We start from the raw sequence: 13,451 nt of genomic DNA, 5'->3' as shown, positions 1-13,451 counted from the left end.
AAATTATATAAAATTTCTTTTCTTAGTTGAAAAAAATCTCCGAACTTCTCATTAATTCCATTCCTTACTTTCAATGATTCATGTATATACATCAATTTCATAATTTCATTCCTGACACATTAAAAACTTATCACTCTCTCCCTAGTTATGAGTAGTCTAGTAAATTGAATACAAATTATTCCAGATGGCTTTATAAATATTTAAGTTTAGACAGCAATTCAGATTTTTGTTAGCTTACATTTCTTTATAAAATAAAATTAGTTCATTTTAATGAGCACAATACAAACTAGCTTTCAAATACATGCCATAGCATGCTGAATTTTTGTGTGAATTATATTAGAGATATTGAGTCAGAAAGGGAAATTATATCTTTTGTTCATATATTCCTTTACATAGAAAATTTTTTTTAAAATTCATTGTTATGGGAGCAGTATTGAGATCTTATAGATTTTACTTTTTCCTGTGTCAATAGTTTTTACTCTTGTTTCTTCCACTTGACATCAACACAATCCACAATGAATTGAAAACAAACAAAACAACCCATAAGAATTTTCAATGAAAGTCTAAAAGTTTGACTTTAAAATTTTGATTTCTATCTACAGAAACACACACACACACACACACATATTATATATAATGTATATATATGGGTCCTTAAAGACACACGATGGCTTTGAAGGCTCACTACCTTTTCAGAATATCCCTGCCACTTGTTATGGGGCTTTTTTTATTTTATTTTTTAATATTTAAAGCTATCTGTGGTCAGTCTTGTTAGTTTTTATTCCTAAAATGCATTCTTCTTAGTGCCAACATTATTTTTCTAGGTTATCAATGTGCCCAGCTCCGGAAGATGAACCATAGTTGTTGTCATCCAGAGTTAAATATCTCTACCCCATTAACCACAGATAGACTTTCTCAACTTTCCTTTCTGCTGTGCCTGCTCATGTGATAATGGTCTATGAGGGGAAGTTGAGAGGACACTATCCCAGTGTCCTCTGAAATAAAAGGAGACATAATCAACCTTTAAAAAATATTTAGCACTCTTTCCACTTGCTTACACTCAGTTTTGCTAATAGGTATAATATTCATAAGCACCAGCAGACAAGGCATTGGAAACATAACTAAATTTCAGGGGAAGGGGAAAACTTTAGGATAGAAGGAACTAAAATCTTTATATACTTGATCAGTCACACAGAGGCATGAGACACAGCTTTTATTAAAATAATAATAATATTAATAATAAATGTTAAATTATATAAGCAACTATTTTTCAGGCTTTCTGTTACTACTGTCCACATACGATGGTTATGGTCATTGTAGCTAATATTTAGTGAACAGCTATACAATAAACTACAGGTCTGGTTTATAAAATACATGCATGGGAGGGTTTTCCTCATCCCAGCCTTCACCTTTTCCAACCTGTCACCCCTCAAGAGATGTCCAACTACCTGTTTAGGCCTGATCCTAAATGGGAAATCTAACATCATTCTCACAATCCAGGACTGCTGGCTCCCAATCACTTGCCTTCCTGCCTACCTGCCTACCCATAACCACTTCTGTCTGCCAGTCTGATGACATCCTAACCACTCCCCTGCCAGCTTGATCAATGCCTAACTGCTCCCCTGTAAGCCCAATTGCCCTTAACTGCCCTCCCCTGCTGGCCTGGATGCCCCTAACTGCCCTTCCCTTCAGGTCTGGTCCTCTCCAACTGCACTATCCTGCAGGCTTGGTCCCCTCACCCAGCTGCCCTCCTTTGCAGGCCTGGTTACCCCCAACTGTCCTCCCTGGCAGGCCTGGTCACACACAACTGCCCTCCCTGCAGGCCTGATTACCCACAACTGTGCTCTCTTGAAGGCCTGGTCTCTCCCAACTGATCCTTCCCTTCTAGCCTGATCACGTACAACTGCCCTCCCCTGCAGGCCATCTTGTGGCTGTCATCTTGTGTCCACATGGAGGTAGTCATATTTGACCACATGGGGGTGGCTATCTTGTGTATTGGAGTGATGATCAATTTGCATATTACCTCTTTATTATATAGGATGATAGCCATGAGGAAAAAGATTACCAATATGAAAAAAAAGAAAAGTAGTTTTCTACTTTTAGTGTACTTTGGAGTCCCCTGCGAAACTAATAAAAAATGCATTTCTAGCCCTAACTGGTTTAGCTCAGTGGATAGAGCATTGGTCTGCAGACTGAAAGGTCCCAGGTTCAATTCTGGTCAAGGGCATGTATCTTGGATGCGGGCACATCCCCAGTAAGGAGGTAAGTAGAAGGCAGTTGATTGTTTCTCTCTCATTGATGTTTCTATGTTTCTATCCCTCTCCCTTCCTCTCTGTAAAGAATCAATAAAATATATATTAAAAATATGCATTTCTAGCCTCTGAAATTTTCATTTAGAGATACTGAGGTTGGTTCAAGAAATCTACATTTTTAATATTCTCTCATGGTGATTTGGCTTAAATTGTTTGGTGGTTCCTGCTTTGAGAAATACTTCAGTATGAGCTAAACACCAATCACTGAAGAGCAGGGAGTACAAGTGGTTCAGAGAGTAAAGTTTACAGTGAGTGGAAATAATCTTCATCCCCTATTCCATCCCATTTGCCAGGTAGAAGAATATTTATACAAATTACACTGAGGCCAACGCTACTTTATTTTCCAAAGGAGGAAGTGCAAACTATACTGAGTACTGTCAGAGAACTTAGACATTTTGAACAACTTATTTACTTCATAAGTTCATAGGAGAATAGTAAGAGAAACTGAATACTCACATTAGCTTGAATGATGACATAGTAGCGTGTTTTATCTTCATAGTTGAGCCTTTTCCTTAACAGAACATTTCCAGTCAACATGAGGGGAATTTCAAAGGTGTCATTGGATGTCTGAAAATAAGTGAAGACAAAGATTCAAAATAATTTGAATATACAATGAATTAGGGATTTTGATAGTGTAATTTAGTATCCTTAAAAGTTACAGAGAGCATGCTTATTCCTTGAAAATAGAATGTGAGTATACACTTCAGATTTGCTATTCTTATTTCTCAAAATTTTCATTTTGATCAGTAGGTTTTATCAAAGTCCTCTGATAATGTTAACCAGGAATCCTGTTCTTTGTGAGAGTTTAAAAAATATTTTTAGTTTATTTCTAAATCAAAGTCAATACTATATGAAAAATTTCCCTGTTATTATGTTACCCTTTCAGCACTTGTTTTATCAACAAAGGGCTGAAATATTCCAGTTATTCTACATAATATCACTTTCAACATCGGTGTCCATTCTGTATTCTAAACTTTTTCAAGTATTAAATCCAGCTATTAAATTGAAACACTATTTTTGTGAAAAATCATCTACGTTATGGTTTTACTTTTTATTCATACCTGGGAACTCTGATCATTATTTAAATCTCCTACCCTGTCAGGGATTGAGTTTTTTTTCCAGGTAACGTGCATATCCTAAGGGCAATTTCCAGTATTCTTTCCCTCAGTGTAAGACAATGTATTCACACCTCAAAAGAATATAACATATAAGATCAGTCTCTTATCCATAAAAAAATTCCTTACATCACTCTGTGTTTTAATGCCATTTAGAAGATTGATAAAATGGTCTCTCTATCACAATGTCAATGGAGTATTGCATAGTCCAAATATGAATAGCCACAGCAATCTTGAGAAAGAAGTAAAAAGTTAGAGGAACCATGTTACCTGATATCAAACTATACTGCAAGGCCATAATAATCAAAACAGCATGGTACTGGCATAAAATCAGACACATAGATCAATGGAACAGAATAGAGAGTCGAGAAATAAACTTATACTTTTATGGTCAATTAACATTTAACAAAGAAGAACATAAAATGGGGTAAAGAGAGCCTATTCAGTAAATAGTATTGAGAAAATTGGACAGATAAATGTATAAAAAATGAAATTAGACCACCTTCTTTACACCATAAACAAGAATAAACTCAAAATGGTTACACACTTAAATGCCAGATTGGAAACCATAAAAATTCTTGAAGAAAACAAGTGCAGTAAAATCTTGGACATTTCTAGTAGCAATATTTTTCCTGACATGTCTTCTCAGGCAAGGAAAACAAACAAAAATTAAACAAATGGGACTATTTAAAAATAAAAAGAAAAAATTGACAAGCAAAGGAAAACATCAACAAATAAAAAGACAACTCACTGAATGGAAGAACATACTCACCAATAACACATCTGATAATGGGTTAATATCCAAAATCAATAAAGTTCTTATAAGACTCAACACCAAAATAATAATAATAATAATAATAATAATAATGATAAACAAAAACCAACAAACAAAAAAACAATTAAAAATGGGCAAAGGACCTGAATAGACACTTCTCCAAAGAGAAAATATAAATGATCCTTAGATATATTAAAAGATGCTCAATGTCACCAATCATCAAAGAAATGCAAAGTAAAAACACAATGAGATATCACCTCAACCTATCAGAATGGTTATCATCAATAAATGAACAAACAAGTGTTGGAGAGGATGTGGAGAAAAGAACCAAACCCTTGTGCTCTGTCTGTGGGAATGTAGATTGGTGAATACAATGTGGAAACAGTATAGACTCTCCTTAAAAAATTCAAAATAGAACTGTCTTAAGACCCAGTGATTCCACTTCTGGGAATCTATCTGAAGAAACCAAAATCATTGATTCAAAAAAATATATGTACCCCTATGCTCATTATAACAATGATTTGGTAGCAGCCAAAGTGCTCTTCAGTACATGCTTGGATAAAAGGATTGTAGCCCTAACAGGTTTGGCTCAGTGAATAGAGCATCGGCCTGTGGACTCAAGGGTCCCAGGTTTGATTCCGGTCAAAAGCATGTACCTTAGTTGAGGGTACATAACCAGTAGGGAGTGTGCAGGAGGCAGCTGATCAATATTTCTCTCTCATTGATGTTTCTAACTCTTTATACCTCTTCCCTCCTTTCTGTAAAAAAAAAAAAAAATCAATAAAATATATATATTTTTTAAAAAGACTGTGGTACATTTATTCAATAGACTACTACTCGGCCATAAAAAGGAAATCTTATCCTTTGCGCTAGCATGGATGAACCTAAAGAGTATTCTGTTGAGTGAAATAAGCAGGTCAGAGAAAGACAAATCATTTCACTTATATGTGGAATCAAATGAACCAAATAAAACAACAAGCAAAATAGAAACAGGGTCATAGATATGGAGAAAAGACTGATAGCTGTTAGATGAGAGAGATTTTGAGGTGCTAAATGGAAAAGGTGAAGAGAATAAGGGGAAAAAATAAACAAACTCATAGACACAGACAATAGTAAGATAATCATCAGAGGGAAAGGTGGTGAAGGGAGGAAGAAGGCCTTAAAAGGGGAGATAAATGATAATGGAAGGACACTTGGATGGTGAATACATAATACAATATATAGATGAAACAAAATCTTACAGCTGCAACTATAACATTTTATTAACAACCAGAGGCCCAATGCACAAAATGTGTGCAAGGGGCTAGGCCTTGAAGCCAAGGTGGCTTGCCTTGGCTCTCAAAGCCCAGCTTCATCCGGAAGATCGTTCAGAAGCACTTCTGGAAGATCATTCAGCTGTCCAGACTAAATAGCATATTGTGCTTTTATTGTTATAGATTCTCATCCAATAAATTCAATTAAAAACATGTCCAAAACTTTAGTTTGATCTTGAAACCACACTTGCATGAAGAAGACTACACTCAGATAAGCTAAGAAAAAATTATATGCTGAACTGAGATTTGAGCTGCATCCAGGAAAGTTTTCAACTTGAGTCCAATCAAAGTGTCTGATAAAACAAACAAACAAAACAAAAAAATTTTTTGAAGGAATATAATAAAACCAAGAGTCTCTCCACAATGTAACATTTACAATGTCCAGGACAGAGTCCAAACCAAACTGATATGAAACAGGAAATGTGATCGCTTTTCAAGAGGAGAAAGTATCAAGGAAGACCAATATTCAAAGAAGCAGATAATGTCTTTTAAATCAGCTATTCATAACTATGTCTATATTAAGAGATATAAAAATAATATCATCATTGTAGATAAAAAGCTGAAAAAGCACAACAAAGAAAAACAAACTATAAAAATGTGGAAAAATCAATACCTGAATATTATACTATCTGAAATAACACACACACACACACACACACACACACACACACACACATTGAATATGTTTAACAACAGAATGGAGATGACAGAGAAGACAGTAACCTTAACTATATCAATAGAAAATTGAAAGTTGCAGATAAGTGATTAAAATCTACTGAAAATATTTGAGCAGAGCCTGTACCAATGGAGAAATATTTAAATGACTAACATTCCTGTAATTGCCATCTCAGAAGAAAAACTGTTAGGGAAATAGGATTGAAAATATAAACAAATAATGACTGATATTTTATTTAACTGGTGAAATAAAAATGCAGAGCTTTAACAGCATGGATGGATCTGGAGAGCATTATGCTAAGCGAAATAAGCCAGTCAGAGAAAGATAAATATCACATGATCTCACACATTTGTTGAATATAATGAACAAAATAAACTGATGAACAAAATCAGATCCAGAGACAAAGAAGCATCGATCAGACCATTAAACCTCAGAGGGAAGATAGGGAACAGCGGGGGTATGAGAGAGAGATCAACCATAGGACTTGTATGCCCTAACCAATGGACACAGACATCCGAGGGTGAGGGCACGAGTCAAGGGGGTAGAGGGACAATGTGGGGATAATAACACATATGTAATATCTTAATCAATAAAGAAAAATAAAAAAGAATCTCAGTAACCTATTTCAAAATAGGTAATTATAAAAAACAAACAAAACATCACATGCGCAAACAAAACAACAATCTGGCATGACATAGTTAAGTTGCCAAACACTCAAGATTAAAAAAGAACCTTGAAACCATACTGGGAAACATGATTCAAATTTCTATTGACTTCTCTTATCAGAAACTCTGTTTAAAGTAATGGGAAGAATTGATTTAAATAATTTATATTACTGTAAGGCAGAAGTGACTTCTGCAAATTTCTATAAGGATAAAGCAATTCTGTAAATGAATAAAATTCCTTAGAGTATAAGCAGCAATACATATATTTTCTGAGTGGTGGGAATTCATTCCTCATGAGAACACAGAATAACGAGTCTAGTTGATTGTTGTCTTATTGGAAATCAGGACCAGCATTGTCATATTTCTATTTCTTAAGAGAGAAGAGAAATCAAGTTTTGAATGTGAAATTTCATGATTGGCTCAAAAGTTATTTAAAATGATTTCTGGCCAAACAAAATGTTGAAATCCAGGTCACTAATTTGTAATTTCCATTAATGATTAATGTAGTATCATATTAAAACAACAACAACAAATAAAACTCTAAGATTTTTAGGTAGAATAGAGCAATCTACACGTTTTACGGTTCATCCTACAGTGTAAGATTAATATAAAAGAAATCACAATTGTGATTGCAAAAGCCAGAGGTAGCCACAGTTAAGTTAAATATTTTTGTAGTTCAGACAATTTTTTAAAATTAAGAAGTTAGTAGATGAATATTATGCCATTGTTAATGTAAGGAGAATTACTAAAAATAGAAGCGTGGCAGAATATTAATACCATCAGGTATTTCTCTCTCAGAGATCTTACAAGAGAGAAAACTGGTACTGAGGTTTACACCAAGTTTCTATGATGTAAAGGTGGGTTCTCTCTGTAAGGACATGACTGGGTTAATGTTTTCTCCTCCATTAGATCCTAAGTTAAATGCTGGCATGATGTCTTATTCTACCTCACTGAATTAGAACCATGCCCAGAGAATGTCTTTATGTATTCCACTGTACTACGAGCTTGCTGAAGGACATTTTTCTTTCTTTTTCTTATTGTAATTTTGAAACTGCATGTGGCTGATTGGCTTGTCCAATCTGTAGGCAGTAAAATGTATATATTGTATTTTATGCCAAGCCTACATATCCCTGAGAGGGAAAAGCATTCAGAAGGAATTACTGCACAGCCAACAAGGAATTCCAGCCTCACAAAACTTCAAAAAGATAGCTTCTCACACTATAGCTAAACCTTGGGTATTTTTTTTTTTCCTAAAGCAATGTAATAAATGTTGCCCTAAAATATATGGTTTGGCCATTCTATACTTGGCTGGGATGTTCATTTATACAACTTTAGGAGTAAAGATTAGGAAATGGCCTTCATAAACTGTGAGCTAGGAACATGGCACACACATATAATTAATTCTTTTAAAAACCTAAACAGTAAAGAAAATGGTTTAGAAATAAAATGTGCAGTCAGCTGCCTGTTTGTAACTTTTAAGGAAAATCTGTTTCTCTTGCCCTTTTCTCCTCTATTTCTTTGATCTTTTCCATGCCATTTCTTGTGTAACCTTTCATCCTTATTGTCCTCTGTCACTTTCTCATTACTTCCCCATCTCTTGGTTTCACGTGGAGACAAACTTTATAGGAGAAAAACAAACCACTCCACGCCCTCCCCGTCTTCCCTTGACCCTGCTATGCCCATAGGCTTTTTTTTTTCCCCTTCATTTTTTTCATTTTTCATTCTCCATAGTTTGGGAAAATTTTAACACAACTATTTTATTAGAACACAAAACATGCTATTCTCAAATCAGAGTCCTGACTCTATAGCTAAGAAGTGGCTGCATGATACCAGGTAAATCACTTCACCTAGGAGCATGTGCTCTCTCCTTTGCAAGAGAGATACTACTATTCACTGATTGATTTCTGAGACTAAAAGGAGAAAATTCATTCACAATTCACTTAATTCTCACAATAAACTTGTGATGGAGATCTTTTGTGAATTTTTAGTCTGAACAAGCACAGTCATTTCTGTTGATTGTTTAAAGCTTACCTTAGAAATACATGATATAAAAATAAAGATATAATATTATCTTCACCACTTTTTATATTCCTAATATTAATGGAAAGAAACATTCCTTTATAAATCTCATTTAAGAAATGAGTTTAAAACTATGCTTTGGGCCGACACTGGTTTGGCTCAGTGGATAGAGCATCAGCCTGCAGACTGAAAGGTCCCAGGTTCGATTCTGGTCAAGGGTATGTACATTGGTTGCAGGCACATCCCCAGTAGGGGGTGTGCAGGAGGCAGCTCGTCTATGATTCTCTCTCAATGATGTTTCTAATTATCTATTGCTCTCTCTTCCTCTCTGTGAAAAATCAATAAAATATAAAAAATTTTTAAAACAAAACAAAACGAAACCATGCTTTGGGAAACAAACAAACAAACAAACAAACAAACAGAAAACTATGCTTTGGGAAGCCCATGATGTTCTGAGAAGTTGTCTGGGGAAAAGAGGAAGACAAGATGGCAGGCACAATACCAGCTTTAGCCTCAGCAAAAACAATTCCGCTTTCATCTGTGTTAAATATATCATTGGAAGAAATAAATTCGCAGCCTAAAACACCCATAGCCAGAGGCTCTGTCCTCCTCTCCACCTCAGGTTTCCTGGGTAGGGAAGTGGCAGCAGTGGCATTCCTCTGTAAGTTCCATAAAGCCTATGAATCACAGTGGTTATACCACGTCCAATGATTTCTTTAGAATGCTTAGGAGTCCACAAACATCATGGAGATTTAGTAAAAATGCCATATTAAACCTAAACATACTATAAATGATTCCCTACAAATACCACCAAATAATGAGCTTTCCAAAGCATAGCCCACATTCAAAAGAATGCAATTTTGAGGTAGCACTTAATTATATTATTGCTACTAATGTAGTTCTAAGAGCTAACAGAGTAAATAATAAATATCACAAGAAGTAAGCATTGATTTTATTTCTCAGTGTCAAGTCACACTGCAAGCAGGTATGTACATACTGGATCATCAGGATTATACTGAATCGAATATTCTATCTGTCCATTTGGGCCATCATCGATGTCTGTAGCTCCATTGTCTCCTTCAAATCCTGTAAATATCGTGGTGCCAACGGGGGTGAGCTGAAAATAAAAGAAGAGGATATCTGTCGGTTCTCACTTCATCAGTAGCACACCAGAACTGTTCCAGCACAAAAAAAAAACCCCACAGTCCTTTATTCACAAAGAGGAGTCGACAGCTGCCCACAATCACAGACCCAAAGGGACTCAAAGGAAACCTTACATAAGAGCGTTTAAAGTCCACAATTACCAACATCACGGTCCTCGCATTGGGACAGAGAAACACAAGACCCACATTCAGCCTGAAGCACATTTGGACCAATTTATGGCCATTAGCGTCTTAGTCCCCGTGGAGAAAGTGGATCTGTGTTTCCTCCTTATAAACACCTTAATGCATCAAGCTATCTGCAAGCTAGAATTTAAACTGTATGTGCAAGTGAGTTACTCTATTTTAAACTGAAAGAAAAAAAATTTCAGAGAGCTCAATGAAATTCAGGTCGGTAATTACATGCAAGTGGCAAGTTTCAGCAAGAATGTCAAAGACAACAGATGCTCCTACTAGCAAAGGAGAAAGAAAGGAGGGCGTTGATTCGTGCTCACAAGATTGTTCGAGTAGGAAGCTGTTATGTGACAGGAGTTGGTCATATATTTTCATTTGGATTAAAACAACAACCACAAAACTTAATGGGGCATATACAACCAGGACTTGGTGTTTGGCTTTATTTCCTACCAGAGGCCTGATGCACGAAATTCGAGCCAGGGGCTCGGCCCTCCCAGCCCAGGCTTCCTCCAGAAGGATGTACAGTCTACTTAGCATGTTATGCTTTTATTATTATAGATTGATCTCCACCAAAAACTCACTGTTCTTTTGTCTTACCTGTAGGTCTTTGCACAATTTGTCCCTACATCCAGAGTCTCCATTCTTCAAGCTTTCCCTGAGTATCCCTATTCATTTGTTGTATTCCAACTTATTTGTGGATCACCTTCAACAGCCTGATGGGAATGATACCAACTGAGGAGCATGTAGCCTCTCTAAGGTGTTATTTGCTCCTCAGCCCCAGCAAATTCTTGGCATAATGGAATAAGGTGTCATTATTGCTAAGTCTTCTAATAGTTTAATTTTATAAATAACCTCTTCATTCTAAGGTTGGCATCAGATTTTAGATAAATAAATTATACATTTAATGGAACAAACAAAACATATCCACTGGCACAGTAACTCCTACAATTTGTAGCCTCCAACTTAGAAAAATAAAATACAATTATGATTTAAAAAATATACCAAAAGTACAAAGTACAACAGTGGTAGATTTTAGTATCCCATTTCATTCAGTGGGTATAGTCAGTCCTCCAGGCAGGCAGCTTTAAAAAGCAAACTTTTGACTTTCTACAGGTCAAAGAGAACTGAGAATGAAGTGAGAGATACAACTTAAATAACGCATGTAGCCTTAACTTGATAGTTACCATCTGACCCAGCAATCCCTCTCCTTGGAATACCAGGTATTGCTGACCTAGCAATTCCTCTCCTTAGAAAAACAAAACACAACAAAACAAACGAACAAACAAAAACCTAGAAATCATGTATTCACAAAGATATATGCATCCTATGTTCATTACAGCATTATTCACAGTGGCTAAGATATCGAGACAACCAAAGTGTCCTGCAATAGAGGACTGGATAAAGAAGACTTGATTCATATACACAATCAGCCATAAGAAAAGATGAAATACTGCCATTTGCGACAACATGGATGGACCTTTAGAATATTATGATTAGTGAAATAAGCCAATCAGTAAAACATAAGAACCATAGGATTTCACTCATTTATGGATATAAAACTGAAGCTCATGGACACAAACAGCAAGGTGGTGGTTGCCAGAGGGAAAGGGGTGGGGAACATGGGGGTGAGATGAGGCCTAATATATGGTGGCCAATATTTGACTCTAGGTAGAGGGCACACAGTTCAATATACAGATCTTGTATCATAGAAATCTATAAATGAAGCCTATTTGATCCTATTAACCAAAGTCACCCCAATAAATTGGAAAAAAATAGCACAAGTAGTACTAAAAGACCATTGGAGTACGGGTTTAGTGGAAATGTTAGTTAACTAAAAAGGCTTCCAAGTAAAATTTATATATTTTTAGTGTAACCTCTGACCCGAAGGACACTGTTCTCTCTCAAAAAACTTCTATCATTCTTATATAGCTGTGATTTGATTTTTAAATTATGCAATTTTAAAATTGAATGATAGCAATATGTTTCCAGATATCTAATGAAATAAACTCAAAATTATTTCTTCAAACATCTTTGTTGGAAAAGGAAATCACTGTGTCATGGGTTGAATTAAAATATCAGAACTAAAATGGATCTACACATTACAAACACAACCTACAACTCAGATAGTTAGTCTGTTCAGATATGCGCTAGGGTGTGGAATATTTGAAACTAGTATAATAGAAATAGCTAAGGAAAAAAAAAAGGTAAAATATTTTGTGCTAATATAAAAAGTCTGGCAAGACAAAAAGGGCTCCAATGAAATAATCTATACTAGATGCACATAAAGAGTTGAGAGTTAGAATACACAAAATGGTTTTAAAAAATATTAGATTTCAGAATCCTACTTCATTAATTTTCATGTACAACCAATAAAAATATATACATATCTATAAGCACATACATAGTAGATGAATAGAAATACGCACATATTACCCTTACTTATTCTCATTAGAGGGGCCATTGCACACTGGTGCTTTGAGAATTTTAAAATAGTGTGGTGTGGAAGTTTAAATCATCACATGACAGTTAAGTAGTATATTATAATGTATTGCCCTATATTTTATTATTCACAGTTCTCAGGGCACATCTACCATGCAAATAGCATGGTCTATGGCCTTTAACATGCCAACAAGCCTCAGAAAAATAAATTTGGTTTTCTGAAGGGCATTTTATGCATGGGATGATTATTAGATTGGGTAGCTGCCAGAGGGTATAACTTATTTAGTTCATGTGCTCTTTCACAAATGATTTAATACAGCTATTGGGAAATACAAAAATGTATAAATAAATGCAAAATATGTAACTGTTAAAGAAAACAAATGCAAGAAAATTCAATATTTCAAAAAGATGCATGAGGGAAATTAGAATGTGAATGTAAAAGGTGAGCTCTTCTCAGTTAACTGTCTAGATATCTTATGACCCACAGATACTCAAGCCAACATGAAAATTATGAACTATGCTTCCCAAAGCAAACATTTGTCCTTACTAATCTTAATGGGCAATACTTCCCCACAGAAGCATTGCATTCATGTTTTTATATAAATACTGTTGATTTTCATTACTCTAGGTAGTTATTTTCTATAAAGTTACCACAGACACTGAATGAACAAAGACTCAATCATTGTTCCTAAAGGAATACAAGGTTATTACATTGCTAGGAGAATACAGAGTTAAGTTCTTATAACCTCCACTTATAACATTTTTTATCAACTAATCAATACATAACCTTATTTTATGTATTT

At 35.1% G+C, this 13,451-nt stretch overlaps 1 protein-coding gene across 2 annotated transcripts in view; it reads right to left on the bottom strand.

Moving 5' to 3' along the window:
- PCDH15 (protocadherin related 15) overlaps nt 1-13,451 on the bottom strand; it is a 613,865-nt gene that overhangs the window by 347,820 nt on the left and 252,594 nt on the right. For both annotated transcript variants that reach the window (XM_045581870.1, XM_045581869.1), the window contains exons 6-7: nt 9,873-9,992; nt 2,769-2,879 (exon numbers count right to left, since the gene is read on the bottom strand). In XM_045581870.1, the coding sequence (XP_045437826.1) occupies nt 2,769-2,879; nt 9,873-9,992 (231 nt within the window). The remainder of the gene's footprint in view (nt 1-2,768; nt 2,880-9,872; nt 9,993-13,451) is intronic.

Source organism: Pipistrellus kuhlii, unplaced genomic scaffold, assembly GCF_014108245.1.
Source record: "Pipistrellus kuhlii isolate mPipKuh1 unplaced genomic scaffold, mPipKuh1.p scaffold_m20_p_15, whole genome shotgun sequence".
NCBI classification, from domain to species: domain Eukaryota; kingdom Metazoa; phylum Chordata; class Mammalia; order Chiroptera; family Vespertilionidae; genus Pipistrellus; species Pipistrellus kuhlii.
The sequence above is the reverse complement of the archived record's forward strand: the minus strand, read 5'-3'. Positions and strand labels throughout refer to the sequence as shown.